Raw genomic sequence first — 18,452 nt, forward strand, 5'->3', positions numbered from 1 at the left:
CTCGCATAATTGACAGATGCTTCTCGTGCCAGCCAGGCTCATTGACGTCAATGGATTTCAGTGCGCACGCCCTACGTGGCCAATAGGCGGGACCAATGACATGTCCCACCCAGTTAAAGCGGGTATTGGTGGAGCGAAAACGTTGACCAAGCCCAGACAGGCTGGAGTAGAATATACTTCAGATCTTATTTGTGATTGACAGCCAGACCGAGGACACTTAATGATCGCGGAGGCTGGGCAAACCCGGTCCTGCAGCGGCTGGAGTAGTTTTGAGTGGAATAGGCACACCGATGAATACAAAGCAGAGAAAGAGAGAGATGCGATAGAAGAAAAGTGAACATTTCGGTGTCATCTCCGGGTAAGCAGAAGCTTTTTTATTGTCCACATGACTCTCATGAGATTCTTGTTTGCTGCCTTTTGCCCACAGGGCAGCGAACACAGCGCGGATTAGGGCTATTACTTTTTATTCTCTGCATGCATGTTGCTTTATTTTATTTTATTTTATTTTTTTTTAAAACAAGGTTATTTCAAGGATCAACTGAACTTTTTCTAGAAGCGTTCATTTTGAAAGCGACCCGGTAGGTTGTCTGCACCAGTGATCCGCAGCTGTTTGTTATGCAAACAGTAAACGCAGCTAGGGGAATGAAAGGAGAAGTCAGTGACGTTTGGGTTGGTGTAACCTACTTTTAAAGCGAACGCTAAACAGCTCTGTAGATGTGCGACATTGCGTTAAAGCCGCACACCGCAGCGTCAGTGTTTGGATGTCATGCAAAGTAGCTTACAATGTGAATTCTTGTTTATAGTTTGGCTGTGATGACACACACTCACAGAGCACAGGAAACTGTCCGAGGCTTCTACGGTTATGAAACATGTGGAACAAAACAGTTAATGTGTAACAGGGAAAGCAGACGTGGACCTTTGCAGAATGAAACTTGGTTCATAGAGTGTGGGGAATTTCCTTCCTGGCCAGGAGCTGATACATCTGAGACATTAATGTACATAAATAATGCTGGACTTAAACAGAACAAATGCAGGCTGGATTAAACAAGTAATTCTATTAGATGGATTACAGATGAAAGCTGTGCAGGAAGGCAGTAAGTACACCTTTATTGAGGTCACTGAAGTGAGTGCTCTGACCCATGATCAGTCATGACCTTGATGACTTATCTATCTGGTAGTATCCCACTCAGAAGCTCACTGTATGTGAAAGCAAGACAAGGTTACCATCTGCAGTCTAATGGGCTTTGACGTGCAGCCTGTCACTCACTTCCTAAAGAAGGATTATAGAATCAAACTTCAAGACTCACAGCTGACTGCCAGGTGCTTTGACAGCTGTAGATTTCCACATGGCATGACCATTGTGTTGTTGTTGTTGTTGTTTTAAATCAAATCTGAATTTAAGAACCTAAGCACCCTTCATGTCAGAGCTGAAACTCTCCGTTCCTTCTCCACAGCATAGACCCCGTGTATGCCACCTTTGCCTGTGTTTCTCTGGATGGATAGTGGACCCGCCTCACCTTCTTCCTCCATGTTGGCGGGCCGTTCCACATTGTGGCGTCTGTCTGAGAGGAGGAGCAGAAAGGCTGGGTCAGCGAACATTTTCAGCAATGTGAATCTGTGGCAGCTCCAGAGGCTCTTCAGGGCAGCAGGGGACCAGGATGCGGAGCAGAGGGCCCAGTTAATTTGGGGCCACGGAGATGAGGCTGAACTTGCTAAGGCCTTAATAGGACTGAGGGCCCGAAGCCACCACAAAGGGCTAAGGACTAATGGAAGGGATGCGTTGGGCACACACTGGCTGCGAGCCTTCAGCCACCTCAGGTAGAAACACTGCTAACCTAACACATATTCAAAAAACTCAACCTTTCAGTTACGTGAACCTGAAAGGAATTTTTGTCTCTCAGGATTGGGGAGAGCTCACCAAGCAGCCAGGGGAAAGATCCCAGCGAGGAGAGTGATTCTGAGGCAGGAGCACAGAGCAGTCCAGAGCCCCGAAGACACACCTCAGTAGGAACAGGAAGAGTAGGGTCCTCAGTGGTACTAAATGAGAGCCAGGACCCTGCAATGACACCCGAGAAACCAGTCAGATCCAATTCAGTACTGAGAAGAGGAGGGGAGAACAAACCAGAGAGATACCTACACCGAATACTCCACTGACTTCACAGTCAAAACTGGAACGGGGTTGAAATATAACACAGGCACAGGCAGTGGCAGTTTTAGGTGGAACTAATAACGGAAAAGTTTCTCATAATACCAAAGTGTCTTATTGGCAGGATCTGCCCTGTGGCACACCACACATCCACTTGAACATTTCAGCACAAACCTGTGAGTGGTTGAAGGTATCTCACACCTTTTTTACAGTGAATGGCTCTCCATAACTGCCTTGTGTTTTCTTAAATGCATCCTACCAGCCACACTAACCAGGCACACTGACAATTTGTTATTGCTGATATAAGTTTAAGTGGTTTCCCTTTAGAAATCAGTATCAGTATAAAAAAAAAGAAAAAAAAAAAAAAAAAAAGAACAACTCATTCTTTCAAAAGTGAGTAAAATTACACTTCGTGGCCATGCGCTTAGTTTTGCACACCTGTGGCAATAAGACTGCAAACATCTGGATTTAAAGATTAAGAAGAGTGGACCAACACTTTGTCTATATAATGTATTTCAGGGACTGCAACAATCTTGTAACACCAAACCGACTGCAAATTAGCTTCTTTTTAAAGATCTCAACAAACAGATGGTATATAACTGCAACTAATAAAAAGATGAGTAATGTGGAAAAAAAAAAAAAAAAAAAAAGAAATCAGTATCCGGACAACCCGTTATAAAACGATTTAACTATATTGCAAAGTCACACTTTCGGTACCAACAGAAGGCTTATATGTATTTCTATATTATATACTTTATGTATGCACACGTGTTTATATGTTTGTAATTTAGCTTGAAAATATGTTAATGTTCAAATTTTGTATTTACACTAACCAATGCTGAAAAAGGAAAATGTCACACAACCAAGATCAGGTGCATTTTACCCCCCATGTTCCGGAGTCACGAGTGTGGTACGTTACACTACATTATAAATATTATGAAAAGTAGGAATAACACTGGACTCACGTCATTGTACAGAGTGAATGAGTCAAATGTTACATTGACTGAACTGCTCCACCAGTTTATCTTGTCCTTGGTTTGTGCTTCAATAAGCAGAGATAAGTACAGAATGCATAAGATGTTTATTAAGTCTGACAACACAGAAATTAGGTAAATAGAAAGAGGAAGGATGCTTGAGTGTCTAGATGGTGGAATAAAAGAGATTTAGAGATGCAGGCTGGATAATCAAAGGCTTAAAAGAGTGAATGAAGCATATACATTAAAAAGTAGCCACGCAGACTGATTAGCTCACATATAGCGCCACCAGAAACAAATCAAGAGGCACATTCTGGAGGGAGTGGTTAAGCAGATCAAAGCATAAATAATAGAATAAAGAGGAGGGATGCCCAGTGTATTGAATAGAATTTTCACCAAAGCTTCATTTGTTTAAAGTGTCAGGTAGTCAAACATAATACATTTTGAGTGCAATGCTCGCTGCGCAGGGAAAGGCAAACTTGAAAAAGCAGTGTTTAAGCTCACAGTGTGAAATCCCACTGTGCCGATGAATATAAAACCTCGTCAGATGGCTGGAAACTGAAATTGTCATTTTTGATTTTTAGTAATAAAGTCTTTGTATTTTCTCTCTGGTGTATTTGTGTATTTGTGAAAGCAGCGTTCACGACCTTCAGTCACTAGATGGCGCCAAAGGGTTTACTTTGTAGTTAAAGCGCTGTATTGAGCATGGTTATGTCGCTCATACTTTCACTGCATATTAAAATTTTCATGAACTTAAAGGTCAGACTAATTTTATTAGACAAACAGACAATCCTGCTTCTCCAGTCTTTAATAAGGAGTATCCAAGTGTTAGGGTAGCAGTCCTGGTGTGTATGTCTGTCTATGCTTCAGTTTATTTAAAAAAAATCTACGTCATTCATTTTCTCAACAATTTAAAAGAAGAAAGAAAAATTGACATGTGCCCATGAGACTTTGTTTTTTTAATCCATCCCACCACCCAGTGTCTTTGTGCTCACACAGATACCACAGAGTAGTACAGGAAGGACTTTATCTTCCAGATTGTGTGAAGGATCACATTTACTCTGTATCCACCAGATGTCCTCTTCGCCTCCATTTCCCCCCTAACTCCTACTGAGGCAAAACTGAGGCATCCATGGGGCTGCTTCATAGGAGCTGAAACCTCAGCTGACTCCTCAGTACAGAGAAAGCAGGAGTCTGGCTCAGAGTTAATCCTCTCTTCGGTGAACTTCTCACCTTGTTGTACTAAAATGAGCTTATTGCACGGAAAATTTTAGTGCCCATACAAGTTTTCTTAGCTTTTCATTTAGTACCTAAATCTTATGACTGTATAGGGAAGGTGGAATGATGATCCAGCATACAGCTGCCGTTAGATTTAGTGTTTATGGTCACATCTATAATTTCTCTGCAGAATGAGCACTTCTGTATTCTTACTTAGGTATGATTAAAAGCAGAGCCCTAGCGTGGCATTTGAACACAGTGGAAACCCTGAGACTGAATTAAATATCAAAACCGGTCTTAGGTATGGCGGGTTGGCTAAATAGGGTCTAGTGAAAACTAGAATTGCAACCATTTTTAATATGTGCACCAGGATCCAGTCTTTGATGCTAAAGAGGTAGCAGCGTAAAAAATAATGGATCAGAACCCCAGAAATCACTTCACTGCTTAGAGAAATGAATTAAATTGTGCATCGAGATGTTTGAATTTGGTATATTTAGGATCTAAATCTAGGTTAAATTTTAAAAGAGTTGCAGAACACAATTAATCATGCTGACATCTCTATTTCTGTGCTAGTTATTGCAATTCTGTACACAATAGCAATGTGGTGGCAAAGTCAGATTCCTTTGTGGTATTGTTTCCTTTTAGGCAACATGCACAACGAGCGGTTTTCTAAGTTATGTGCATATAAATGAAACATCTTTAAGCTCCCTAAATTCTGAGTCAAATTCAACAGCTAATGAAAAATAACAGAGAAAAGGCTTTTCTGTGCAATGTTTCAGGGCATTTGCAAATGGCATGTATTTTTGGCCCTCATTCCAAAACCGTACACAGCGTGTTGAGGTTTATATTATGCATTCAGCTGACTTATCTCCAATGTTTGTACAGTCAGGTATTCTCATATTTAGCAGTCCACCCAAAAGCTGTTCAGTCCACAAACATTTTTATGTGCACTCTGATCCTTCTCGGTATTTATGAGAACTCTCTGTTGCTCCATTTCAGTTACAAATTGCGCATAACTGGGTGCACACTTGAGAGTTTCCCCTTTAAAGCTGGACTTCCATCACTGATATTGCATCTCGATGCAATCCTGTTTTGTGATGATCATGAGGCGGATTTACCTGCAACCTGTCTTCTATATCCCCTAAACACCTTTCTGATGCTTCTCCAGGAGAAACCCAGATTTCAAATCTGTTGCCCGTTTTTCTGCATTGCTTTCCAGACATTTTAGTGAAGAAGAATCAACTCAAAGCTGACGACAGATGAAGAAAGAGAAGAGTGACAGCTGCATGGAGAGCGCGGGGAGCAGGTCTGATTTTCAAAAGGAGGAAAACAAGCTTTTTTTCTCTCTATTTTTGTGTGTCTACGTGTGTGTGTGATTGACAATGGAAATGGTATGGAGGTTTAGCAAAGGCATAGATCTGAGAGTTGAATGTGTCCCTGCTGCATTATAATTAGAGCACGGAACAGTAATTAATGAAATGATATATACAGTACATGCTCCTTGTGCTCTGATAATAATCCCTAACACACACACGCGTGTGCATGCGCGCGCGCGCGCGCACACACACACACACACACACACACACACACACACACACACACACACACACACAACACCTCTGTGCTGCACTTCGTCTTTGTTCACAGGAGAATCACACAACACTGCGGCACGACGTTCATTGTTATTCCTTCCTCTGTGTCAGTGTGCGCCTTTGCTCTTATGCTCGATACTGTACCGCCAAACGCTCTCGTTGGCTTCTGCAGTTTCTAAACACAGACATGGCACTGTCTCCCTGCTCCCTTTGAGCTGAACACAAAACATCACACATGATTCAACAAAAGTGTCAGCTAGCACCTTTTCAGTTTGCTTAATTTAAAGGGACTCGAGTAACAAAAACCCTTTCTGTAACCTTTAGAAATGAAAGCTGCTTTATTGAAGTGGAAGACAGATCATTTTCCTGAAACCACGAAAAGAAAACTCGATGTTCGAGCCGAAGCGCTGGTTGTGAATTGAGAGTTCAACCTTCCTCTCTGGTCACTTATATAAAATGGACTTCAGCCTCAATGCCTTCATTTCATTTGCTCAAGGTCAAACTGCTTTCCACATCTGAGACCTTTTGGTCTGTCTTCATGCTTTGCTGCCTGCAGGGCTGTTCTCAACTGTGGTGAAACGTGCAAAGTCAACTTCACATCACATCATATAATGTTGCATTGCCCATACTGGCAGCCTGAACAGTTCAGAGCAGCAGGGCATAGAATAGATTTTCAAAGCATCCTCATACCTGAGTAGCTAAGGTCACATATCAGGTGACTGTGCTGCTCCTTTGTTCTCTGTCCTTCTTCTGAACCCTCATTACACGCAATAATATTATTTTGTTTATAGTACAGCTTGTTTATATATCTCCAAAAGCACAAATCTGGAAGAGTTTCTGTTATAGTTGTCTGTTTTAGGTTCGAATTAATATGCAAACAAGCATTATCAGGAAGCAAATAAGTGATTCAATGAAATTTTAATGAGGTATTCTCTATATTGGTTCAGTAGTGTATGAAATGAAAACAATATTTCTCATGTATCTCCCATTTTAAAAGTATTTCTCACTCACTGTTTTCCCAGGATTTTGGTGCTGTGTAAACACGTCTGCCTAAGTGTGTCATTGTTGGTTGGAGATTTAGTGTGACATCCAGTGCGACGGTGAGATAGAATGAGTGAGAAAAATGCATTACATACCTGTAAAACCTATCCCGTTTGTGTATCTTGCTAGTGGGGCCTGCTGTATTTGCAATCTCTGCATCTAAAAATGAAATTTTAAGCTTACGTAAGAGACCGAGCACCTCACATAAGTGACTGAAATGACAGAACTTGGAAAAATTCTAAGAGGATAATAATGGTGCAGATAATGGCAGCACAGAGGAGTCTTCATATAAGCAGAGTATATGATTTACGGCTGGGATGGTGCTACTCGAGCTAGAAAATGGCAGAATACACTTTAAATCACTTAGTGCCTGAGCCGTACCACTTTTAGTTCAGGAGGCTTGCAGGAAATTTGCCTTTGTAGTTCCAAGAGCTGGTCACAACACAAATAGCAGTGCAGCGTGATTTTAGTTAAATGCAAACTTCATCACTTGGTGTTTTAGTGGTAATTAAAACCATTAAATGTTAAATAGTTAATACTCTATGTGCATGCAAACATTGCCAGTGGATTCAGTACAACCTGTGTGAGAGAACACAGGAGAAAACTCTCACGTCCCCGCGACTTGACAATCACGCAACCTTAATTTATTCGGAGATCTGGTTGCAGGAGATCTGGCTTATTGTGATTTGTAATAACAGCATGTGCAAATAAAGATCAGACGATTAAAGTGGGACTAATTTTATATTAGCATGTATCACTGAGTTGGAACTAAGAGGGAAGGCACATCGGAATAATTGAGTTTAAAAGAGACCTCTGAGCCAGTGACACACTATATACACAGCAACTTTGCTTACTGCTTTCTTCTGTAACTCAGACTTACTCACGTATCACGTATGGAAACCCTGTGCTTTTGCTCTCACACGTGCACCGACATGCATGGGTGCTCAAACTTAAAATTATGCATCTAAGGCCCTGAAGAGAGTTTGGTCTTCCTCAAGCTGGGTGATATGTGTTACACATGTGACAGAACACAGCATAGGGCAGGACAGCAGTTTGTTCAGTGACCTTTTTTCAAATTTCACAGAGTCTGTCACAGCTCAACACAACCTCAGGGACGGAGATACTATCTAGCATTAAATGCACAGACGTAAACACACATATGTGGCCGTGTCCTCACAGACCAAGCCAAAGAAACAAACAAACAAACAAATAAAAAACCCCAGAATGACACAAATTCAACAACATAAAGAGGAATACTAAAACACCTCTGCAGTGCTTCATTGTGTGTGATAATATGAGTTTAAAGGGGGAAGTGGTGCTGAATAGCTGAAATAAAAAGTGCTTCACAGGCTGACAAAACTGATTTAGTGGCATGGCTCGATTTCATTGCTTCTTTTTCCCTCAGTATATTTTTATTGGAAAAGAATAAAGTACAAAAAGAGCAGTTCCTGTGAGAATTTCAGCTTTTATTGATCCCTGTTCTCCATTTCCATTCCCAGCCAGCACACCAGCAGGCAGTACATGGAACCAATACAGTGGATATTTCTGTGTAGCCGAAACTAAACATAGAACCATCATGCACATTACACTAAGACAAGGATGCAGAACATTTTTGCAAACAGGAAATCCCTGAAAACATAAGGCTTTGATGTCAGGAATTGATGGTTCAGTGGATTTATTATGGTCAATTTCTGCTGTGTTGCAGCTATAGTTTTTAGAGAAAACTCTGTAACCCTTCTGCTGGTGTTAAAAGAAAATAACAAGATCAGCCTCTATTTAGTCTGCTTCAGTCATGCTCGATTAAGCTACTTTTTACATTTCAACATCTGGATCCTTTAATTGGCGTCTAGTTGTGAAAGTAAAATGCAATTCCACTACTTTTAGCTGTAGCTTTGTCATGGTCCTGGGTCGTTGACCCAGCGTTTTGTGTTTTGTGACTATTTCCCTCTGTTCTAGTTATTCTGTGTCCTCCCCCCTTGTGTCCGGTTCGGGTTCTAGATTTCCTGTTTTACTTTGTAGGTCTGTGTCTCGTTATGCCCATTAAGTTCCAGCTGTGTCCCCTCCTGTGTGCCATTTCCTCATTACCTGGTGTGTGTATTTATAGTTGGTGTCTGCCTGTGCTCCTCGTCGGGTCGTCTGCACTCATCCGTGTATTTCTGCGTATCTCTGCATTCATCTGCGTTCCATGGTGTCCTGTCTCTGCGTCCCTCTGCCCCGCACCCCCTTTGTACGGTCTCAGGTTTGCTATTTAGTTTCTCCCAGTTTAGGTTTCCGTTTGTAAAGTACTCATACCTCGTTGCCTGTTTTTGTCACCACCACCTTTGTAAATAAAACATCACTCGTATCATCAGTTTGCTGCATCTTGGGTCCTCCTTTTCCTCCACACCACACGGCTCCCTCCGCCAGCCGTGACAAGCTTACAGTAATACAATTTTTTTTTGGGGGGGGGAAAAACTAAGACTAAAGAATCATTTTGACCACAAATAACCTGTGTCATGGGTTATCTGTACTGACAAGGGATTGTCATCAACCAAGTAATCCACTGCACTCATGGTGTCACAGCTTTCCTTATCTAAAGATCATGCATCGCATTTTAACTAATGTTAACAAGCTTTGCTACTACAAACAAATGATCTACCCCGACAAGCGCTCTTAGGGTGCTACAATATTAATGCACAGCTGCAGATTAAAGGAAGCACACAGGTGTTTTCATTATGCATTTATTCAAGAGACTCACTTCATTAAAGCTCAGTAACAATGTGGTGGTTTTTCAAAAGTAAAATTCCAAATATTTTGGATCTCTTTCTCTTTACAGATTGCAGTTATATTAATACTGAGTAAATAAATAAATGCTGGCTCAAGGAAATCTCCTGAGATGGAATAAATTCGGTTAATGGAAAAATGCACTCACTTTGCTTTAACCCTTAGACTATGTTCCTGTTTCATGCCCTTACAGTGTGCTCCAGATCAAAATTGAGCAGGGCCTAGAATTCCCTCAAGATATGTCTATACCAAATTCTGAACTACAGCCATATTTAAACTGTCTAACTAGCCTATTTGGCATTAATAAATTGGTGGTTAATACTTAATGCTTCAGAGAACAGGGAGAATGTTTTTTTTTTTTTATGTTTTACAACACTTATTTTAGAGAAACACATCTATAGTGTCAAAGTGAAACAGATACCTGAATTTGAAATATCTATTGCGATGATATAAAATATATCCTGTCTACTTTGCTTTGTAAATTTCCCATCTCTGGGACTAATAAAGCTTATCTCATCTTATCTTATTATAAAATACATCATATCAATCACTAAATAACCGTGATTATTTTGGTGGCTTCAAATCTTTTTTTGTGGTGTAGGACACATGCATCAACCTGTCAATAAAATCCACTCAACTCCACTGTTAGGATTCAAAACCGGTACTAAACAAGGTTTTGTTTGCTGCTCGCTGCCTTAAATTTGTCATGTGATTAGTTTGAGTCGGTGTGTGTTTGACTCCAGAGAGTCAATTAATACTTAAAACACGGAACATAAAAAAATACTTATTGTTTAGTGTGTGTTCAAAGCAGTGGCAGAAACCTTGCTTGTGTGCGACTAGCATGTGTTTCCCCACACTGACTGAAATGGCAGCTCAGGTGCATTTATGACTCCCTGGCCCATCTTTTGATTGTTGTTTGAGTCTCGGTTAGCTCACAATGAATGAATTCTAATTTGTTTAATTTTAGATTATTTTGTTACATTGCAAATGCAGATACACTTAAATAACACTTCTTTAGTTTAATTTCATTGCACACCATTCCCCCTCTATTATCTACTTTACAATATTGGCTCATTTAGAATCACCAGGGAAACTAACATGCACGTCTTCAGAATATGGGAGGAAACCAGGAGTACCTGGAGAAAACCCACCCACCCATGCAAAGTCCACTTATAAAACCTATTGATTTGTAGGAGGAACCATGTACTACTATTACAGAACTTGCCTATGTCATGGCACTCTCTGGCCTCTGCTCCTTTTGCTCACCATACATGACCACTCTTGTGCTGTTTTACTACCAGTTTTGAAATTTCACCATCATCCTTCAACAGTCAGCTGGTGCCTGTCTCTGCGGTAATTTGGGTAAATTTGATGATCATCAAATTTCCGGCTTAAGAATAACATTAAGAATATTTGTACTTCCTTCAAATATCAAAATAGGTTAAAGAATTCAATTCAAAAGTAGATAAATACAGGTAACAATGTAGAAAACTTGATTTTTTTATTCTTAATATTACATTTTGTTTCATGTTTTTCTTCAGTGCCCGAACTTGTATGGTGACTAAATATTTGAAAATATGTTTTTTGCCCTAATTTAGCACATGGACATGCTAACCCACTAAACTAGTGTCCTATAGACTTTCAGTCATGTTGTATCCCCACAACTAAATTCCTCACATGTAGGTAGCTACATTATAAAGGATGATCTGGTTATTACATGCAAACTTTACACTAATTTCCCAAATTAGAAGAAGAGAAAAAGTATTCTGTGTGCATTCTGCATGACATGCTAATAAAGCACTCCAGAGGATGGAGGCCGAAGAAAAGGAGCATTTTAAAGGGTTTCCACCAACACCTTTGAAGTTAGTCTGTAGCTCCCAGGGAGGACGCGACAGAGGGCTAAACGAATGATATCCTTAATGGAAAAAGACCCCTGAAGCCCTCTAAACCTCCTTGATCCGATGAGAGGACACAAAGAACGTGCGTGGCAGATAAAACCCTGCACCTTTATAGACGTCTCCCTCCCCATCACTTTGCATTCAGATTAGTCTCTTCAAAGGGGCTAATTCAAACACTACTAACGCAAATATGTCTGAACACAGCTCCCCGCAGGCATTGTCACTTTCAGAGGGAGAACTTATTTGAGGTGCAGTGTGGAAGACAAGTGGAGACAAGTTGGTGCAAGAAATGGCTTTAAAACAACAGTAAAGGGCCTAGGTTGGCAAAATGTCGCATATTAAATTGAAGATATAATTGCTTGTGAGCGCTCTGATGTGTTATGAGGGGGGGAAAAAAGTGGTCAGTATAATAAATGACTGACAGACAAGGGCTGACAGTCTGCTGTCAGTTGTTGTTATTATTTATCAGGATTCAGAGCTGCGGGAGTTTGTTAAAAATCAGCTGAAAATCCGGGGAGTAGTGACCCAGTTCAACCCGCCTCACCTTCCATGCACCTGGTTTAATGCATCAGATCTCTGACCTGTCATGATGTGTTATGATAGGTTTAAGATGGCTCTAATGGGTTCTTGCATTAATTATGAAAATTACTCTATCATTCTGCACCTCTCAGTGAAGAGCTACTCAGATATCAGGGCATTAGCAGGAGGATGTACAGTGTGAGATGAGGACTAAAGAGGTGGGGGTGGGGGTGAAAGCACTGTGCGATGTGAAAGCACATCGCACAGTGCTTTCAGTGTTGGTAGATTTTCACCATAAGTGGCTATCATCTTCTCTCACCTCTCGCTCCTTTAGCCCTGAAGAGGTTTGCAGGATTTATTTCAGTTCATTATGAAAATGTCTATTTATTGGCTTCAGACCAACTCAAGCGATAACTCTGTTGCTGCCTCGCTTCAAACAACACTGGAATTTCTTTTGCTTCTGAAAAGTAATCAGATTCCCCTATTTCAGAGACATTCTGAAACCAATCACGTTTAATTCAGCCTGTCTAACCTACAAAGTGAACCTTTTGTGATGGTTATTGAATGTTTTTGAATTGCCCTGTGAAACACAATAGTGTTCAACTAATGGCTTCTTTCACACAGTAATAAGTAGGCAGCTGATGAGCAGAACACAATTACCGAAACGACAAGTTGCATTGATTAGTTAATAGCAAGTTTACTTAGGGCTTCATAATTGATGATTTTCACACATCACAAAAATGAAAAAGGAATGAAGCGAGAAGCCTTTGTGTGCTATGCCTGAAAGTGAATATAAAACATGATTGAAATGAAAAATGTGATTATAAGCAGAATTCAGAGTTGATTGATTTGGTGGCTTTGTGTTCAGAAATCCTAATTTAAATGTCAGGGGTTGAATACTACTTGGCAGTTTAGTGTCATCTCAAAAAAGTATCCTTGGGCACGAGAGACAATCAGAATGCTCACTCACTGACTGTACGTCTGCATGCTAGAAATACACCCTGTCAACATTGTTAAGGACAAAGCGTAAAATTTAAAGCATTGATCATTTTGTCATATTTATGCATATATACACGAATCAGGCACAACATTATGACAAGCTGCCTAATATTGTGTTGGTGATGCGCGATTGGATTGAGATCTGGGGAATTTTGGAGGCCAAGTCGACACCTCAAACTTTTTTGTTGTGCTCCTCAAACCATTCCTGAACCATTTTCGCTTTGTGGCAGGGCACGTTATCCTGCTGAAAGAGGCCCCCGCTATCAGGAAGTACATTGTTTCAATGAAAGGGTGTACACAGTCTGTAACAATGCTTAGGCAGGTGGTAAGTGTCAAAGTAAGATCCACATAGACGACAGGACCCAGGGAGAAGAAAGAAACGGTCGGCTCATGACCTGAAGCATATCACATTATCTGTCAAATATGATGATATGATTAGAAATAATCCCTATATTTAAAAATATGTTCGTTTGTCCTGTTACGTTCTTAGTCTAGGTGTGTATTGAACGCAACAAGAAATTGGCCCCACTCACCCAAGAAAGAACACAAACAGTAGTATCTTTGTGCCAAGTAGCCATTTATTTGCTTCAGCAGTGAGCAGTGCCAAAAATAACAAACAAAACTCCCTAATGGTCCCTACGCTTTCCTACACAAAATGAAAACCAACCAAAAGACAATTCACTTACCTAACTTTCTAAACGAAAAACAGGAGAAAACTTAATCAACAAAAATGGCTTCTCACGCCTACTAGGCAGCTGGAGTGAACAATATATACAAGGTGAACAAAATACACAAGTGCTACTTTACAAATCTATTTACAGCTATTTACAAGATTATGGTACTAACACCAGACACACACACATGAGGTGATACTTGCAAATCAATTGGCAAAGACACTCTACACAGCAACGAATCAAAAACACAGGTTCTTTGTTGGATGGTGGAGGTTAGGAGAGAGGGGGCCAGGTGGCTGTCATCTGGTGGTTAAATACTGGAGGTGATCAACCAATTATCCAATCCGAGGATAGGCAGAGACTCTACCTAACTACTCAGCAGGCACGCCCAGGTGTCCACCTCCTAAGAAAGAAAAGGGGAAAACCCCACAGCCATCCTCTGGTGGGAGGAGTCACACATAAAACAAACGCTGACAACATTGGATCATAACAGTCCCCTTCTGAAAAAGGGGGACTACCTGTGGTACATTCGACTTCCACTGGATATAAATGGGACATGGGGTGTTCAGAGGTCAGGTAAACACCCTAGGCTCTTTCCCTTTTGCTCAAAATGTTCCTGAGCATTGCACTGTGACAGAGTGGACTGTCCTACCTTGGGGGCACAAGCACTGCACTGTGACAGCATGCACTGGCTTGCCCTGTGCCCCTCAAGGCAACATAGCGAACCCTGTATTGCCCCAAGGGGGACTTGGTCATCAGTAATATATTGATGGCAAGTAAACATTTGCAAGAATACCAAGACTCAAGGTATTCAGTAACAGAACATTGCACTGCAACAGGTTAATCATTGTAAATCACTTCACCTGTCAGTGGTTTAACTGTGGCTTGAGTATCTTTAGTCCATGTAGAATCACTGGTTGAAATTCCTACATGAATTCTGTGGTTGTGAATCCAGTCTTCACTGTTATGGGCTTTTAATGCCAGGCTATGAATGATGAATTAATGCAGTCTCATGCATAAGACAGTTTTTGAGTATGTTTTATGTCACAAACCTTTGAAGAAATCTTTACGCACTGTTAGCGAGCAGGCTTTATAAGAGTAGTGACTCTGTCTAGGTGGCTTCACACTTTCACATTCAAAGCCAGGATATCAAATAACTGTGTCACCACTCCCACTTCTCTCACCGTCTGTCAGTGTCTGTCTCTCCATGACTCGCTCCTTCGCTTAAATCTCTTTCATGGCACCTTCTGTCCTTTTACTGTGGAACTGCTCAGCAGATCTGTTCTAATTACACTGAACGATCGAGCTATACCACATATTAGTGTGTGTATATGTGTTTGTGTGTATGAGTGAATTAAGGTTTTGACTGTGGTTCATTAAATCCTGTGAATCTTTAGAAGAGGATCTGGTTATCATGCTGTGTGTGTGTGTTTGTGTGGCTCATCCTGTCCATGTGTGGCTGTGGATTAGACTCAGGGGGTCGAACTTTGATCATGGGGTTCAGAGCAGTGCAGAGTGGCACACACATAGAGGGGAGGAGAGAAGAGGGGTGAAGGAGGAGAACAGAGTCGACAAAAATATCTTCAAGTGTGTGGCACAGTGCTTGCCCTCTCTCTCGTTACACGCTATCCCTTCTTCTTCATTTTCGTCTCTCTTCAAATTGATTGATTATTTGCATTTGAAGCAACAAATACAGAACCAGAGACAGGAAGGTCAGACTGGTGAACAGCTGAGAGCATCCTCGCTTACGATACAAGGCTGGCCACAGACTTTTATTATCAAAACACATCAGCTTCCCCTGTAAAGACTTGTATTTATCCAACACTCATCTGGTCCTACACCTTAGCTTGTTAAATGAGCAATTAAAGAAACATTCAGCAGGCAAAAGTTCACTGCTCAAGTCGGTCTGAAGGTTCATTTGCTAATTAGCTACTCACCTCCAGCACATTTAACAGCATACCTGTATTGCTGGTGTGGTTCTTGGTGTTCCTTCGCACTGTTAACAACTCACCATCTGCACACAGTTGGGGTATTTGGTGTGAGCTACAAAGCTGGTTTGTTTACTTCTTTCGCACCTTTTCCCTGCTGGAGCTCAACTAGCCATCTGCTGTCAGTCGTGGTGGATATCTTACTATAACACAACATCTTCGTCTGTGCGCTTGTTTGTCTGCAAACTTGTCCTAGACCACCACAAGTTGAGCAGCCAAACTTAGCACACAGGTACATCTAAGGCCCCTGAAGCTTTTTATCTGTATCGGCTATTAGGACATCAGCATGTTGCCTAGTAACAACCCACCAAGAGGAACCAAAATGACACATAAGAAACATATAATTATTATTTTCTCAATTATACAAGCTCACCAGCACCATTAATAGTAATATGTACTTACATTACATATATTATATTAACATATTATTACTATGTACTGTATTACTATAGGGTTTTTACCATATAATTAGTGTTGCTGTAATTTAGTGCCATAAAAATAAAATTGAAATGAACTGAATTGAATAATTAAGCAATAGAAATTCCAGATAGCAAGCTGATAAGGTCTAACTATTATTTTTTAAATCTATTTCTTTTATTAAAATTTAAGCATATCTATAATACACACATTATCAGGTTCCTGTCAGTTCAGGTTCCCATCCTATTGTACTTGGACAGCTCTTATCAATATTTCTGTTTAAGTGACAAGAAGAGGACAATAGAAATTGTAAGGTGTGCTCATCTAAAGCTTCATATTATTCCGTTTAAGGAAGTCCACAAACCTCTAAGTTTATACTGACTAGAATAGTGAAACTGTTGTTAAAGCATTATTTCATGCAGTCGTCAATGATCTGCTCTCTTGTTTTTTGTTTTTTTTAAATCATACAACTCTTTACGTTTTGTGCAATGGTTTATTTACAAAATTGTATTCTACAAACAGTTTTGTTGAGTTGTGCCTTTTGTGATTTACTGTGTGTATATGTTGTCAGGATACCTTTCTTATTTTGCTGTTATGTACTTTAAAGACATTTCTAGGTAGAGCTTCTCCAAAACAGCTTCAAAATGCCCCAAGGAAGGCTGTAGTATGTGGCTTCAATTCATGCTGGTCAAATAAAGGCAAATAAATCAAATACAGTGTTCCTGTGGAGAAAAAGGCAATTCTGATATTTTGTCACACTTGTAACTGATAGATTTACCTAGAAAGCAAAAATAAGGGGATGTTCCCTGGGCTACATGCAGTTTTGGGCTTTTATGGCTCTTATTCGACAAGACAGTACAGAGAGGAAGACAGAGAAAGGAATTAGGGAGAGAGAGGATGAATGACACGCAGTGAACTGCTGCATGCAAAAAGGACGTCGGCTGCAGTACATTGCGGGGCATGCTTTACCAGATGAACTGCAGGGGTAGCCCATTTAATAAGACTGTTTTTTATATGGATGCATAAAGCCAACTCACTGTTTTACACTCAGATACAACACTCCATGTTAGGATGCCTGGGTCGTCGACCCAGGGTTTTTGAGTTTTTGATATTATTTATACTTCCTAGTTTTTGGTTTCTTTGAGTTCCGTCTTATGGTTTATGTCTCTGTCTTCTTTAGTTGCTCTGTCTCCCCTATCACCTGTATCCCCTTGTCTCTATGTATCCTTAGTTCCTATATCCCCGTGTTCAGTCAGTGTTTGTGTCTGCCCTGGTCCCACGTCTCTGTTCCCTCTGTAGTGCCTGCATGTGAGCCTGTGTTATGTGTTTCCTGTTTTACTTTGAAGGTCTGTGTCTTATCTCAGTGTGTTCAGTTTACGCTTCCTTTTGTCTCGTCAGTTCTGATTTGCCCCAGCTGTGTTTCCCTCCTGTTATTCATTCCCTGATTGCTCCCTCTGTGTATTTAAGCCCTGTGTTTCTCTGTGTCCGTGTCGCGATCTACCGTTTTCCTAGCTGTGTGTTCTGTCATTCCTCCTGGTGTAAGTTTATTTTGATTTTTCCAGTTATGTTATATTTGAGTTTAACATTAAAGTTGTTTTTGAGTTCACATCTGTCTCCGGAGTCTGCACCTTGGGTCCTATTCCTGCCTGCACACAGCCACACCTAACACTCCAGGCTATACTCTCCAGACTGCCTAGCTCAAATGCAGTCTTAATTCTTTACCAATAAAAAAAGGCTAGATTTCACCCCATTTTGCATGATTTTACCATTTTTTATCCATTCTTCTGGAGTTTGTTGGTGCTTTTTGTTATTTCAAGTATATCAAACAACTGAAAGCCACTTGCACTGATAAGACACCCATAATTTACACATTTATACAGCTGTTTGTATGCAGCTGGATATTTGACGAAACTTTTTGCAAATATATGTATCAGTATTTTTAGTTAGTTCAGAGACTTACAGCCAGCTAACAGATCTCACTAAATAATAGAGGCAAGTGTATATGAGTTTATTACTAAATGTAGTTATTAATGCAGTTTTTTGTTATCTGAGCTCAGCGTCTTACAAAGAGAGAGTGACATGTGCTCTAGAAACTGTACAGCCCCTTGAGGAAAAGAGTTTTATTTACTTGAGTTTAGCAAATAAAAATAAATGGTCTTGACTTTTCTGGGTCTAATGCTGCATATGCCTTCTTTATTTTTAGTGACAAACCTTTGTACTCCA

General features: G+C 40.5%; 1 protein-coding gene across 2 annotated transcripts; it reads left to right on the forward strand.

The window, feature by feature from the left end:
- Positions 1-55: 55 nt before the first annotated feature.
- On the forward strand, positions 56-2,800 carry LOC146655637 (uncharacterized). 2 transcript variants are annotated; one of them, XM_085428120.1, is made up of 3 exons: positions 56-358; positions 1,455-1,818; positions 1,902-2,800. In XM_085428120.1, the coding sequence occupies exons 2-3, from the start codon at positions 1,469-1,471 to the stop codon at positions 2,152-2,154; spliced, it is 603 nt and encodes a 200-aa protein (XP_085284246.1). In that variant the 5' UTR covers positions 56-358; positions 1,455-1,468; the 3' UTR covers positions 2,155-2,800. The 2 variants fall into 2 exon arrangements, with proteins under 2 accessions (XP_085284246.1, XP_085284247.1); XM_085428121.1 differs by lacking the exon at positions 56-358 and adding an exon at positions 367-578.
- Positions 2,801-18,452: the final 15,652 nt, after the last annotated feature.

This window comes from Rhamphochromis longiceps, linkage group LG13, assembly GCF_057381845.1.
Source record: "Rhamphochromis longiceps isolate RC_006_pf linkage group LG13, R_longiceps_female_GT1.1, whole genome shotgun sequence".
Taxonomy (NCBI): Eukaryota; Metazoa; Chordata; class Actinopteri; order Cichliformes; family Cichlidae; genus Rhamphochromis; species Rhamphochromis longiceps.

Coding starts and splice junctions, on each gene's coding strand:
- LOC146655637 (XM_085428120.1), top strand. CDS start 1,469: ATGCCACCTTTGCCTGTGTTTCTCTGGATGGATAGTGGACCCGCCTCA. Junction 1,819..1,901: donor CGAGCCTTCAGCCACCTCAG/GTAGAAACACTG, acceptor TTTGTCTCTCAG/GATTGGGGAGAGCTCACCAA.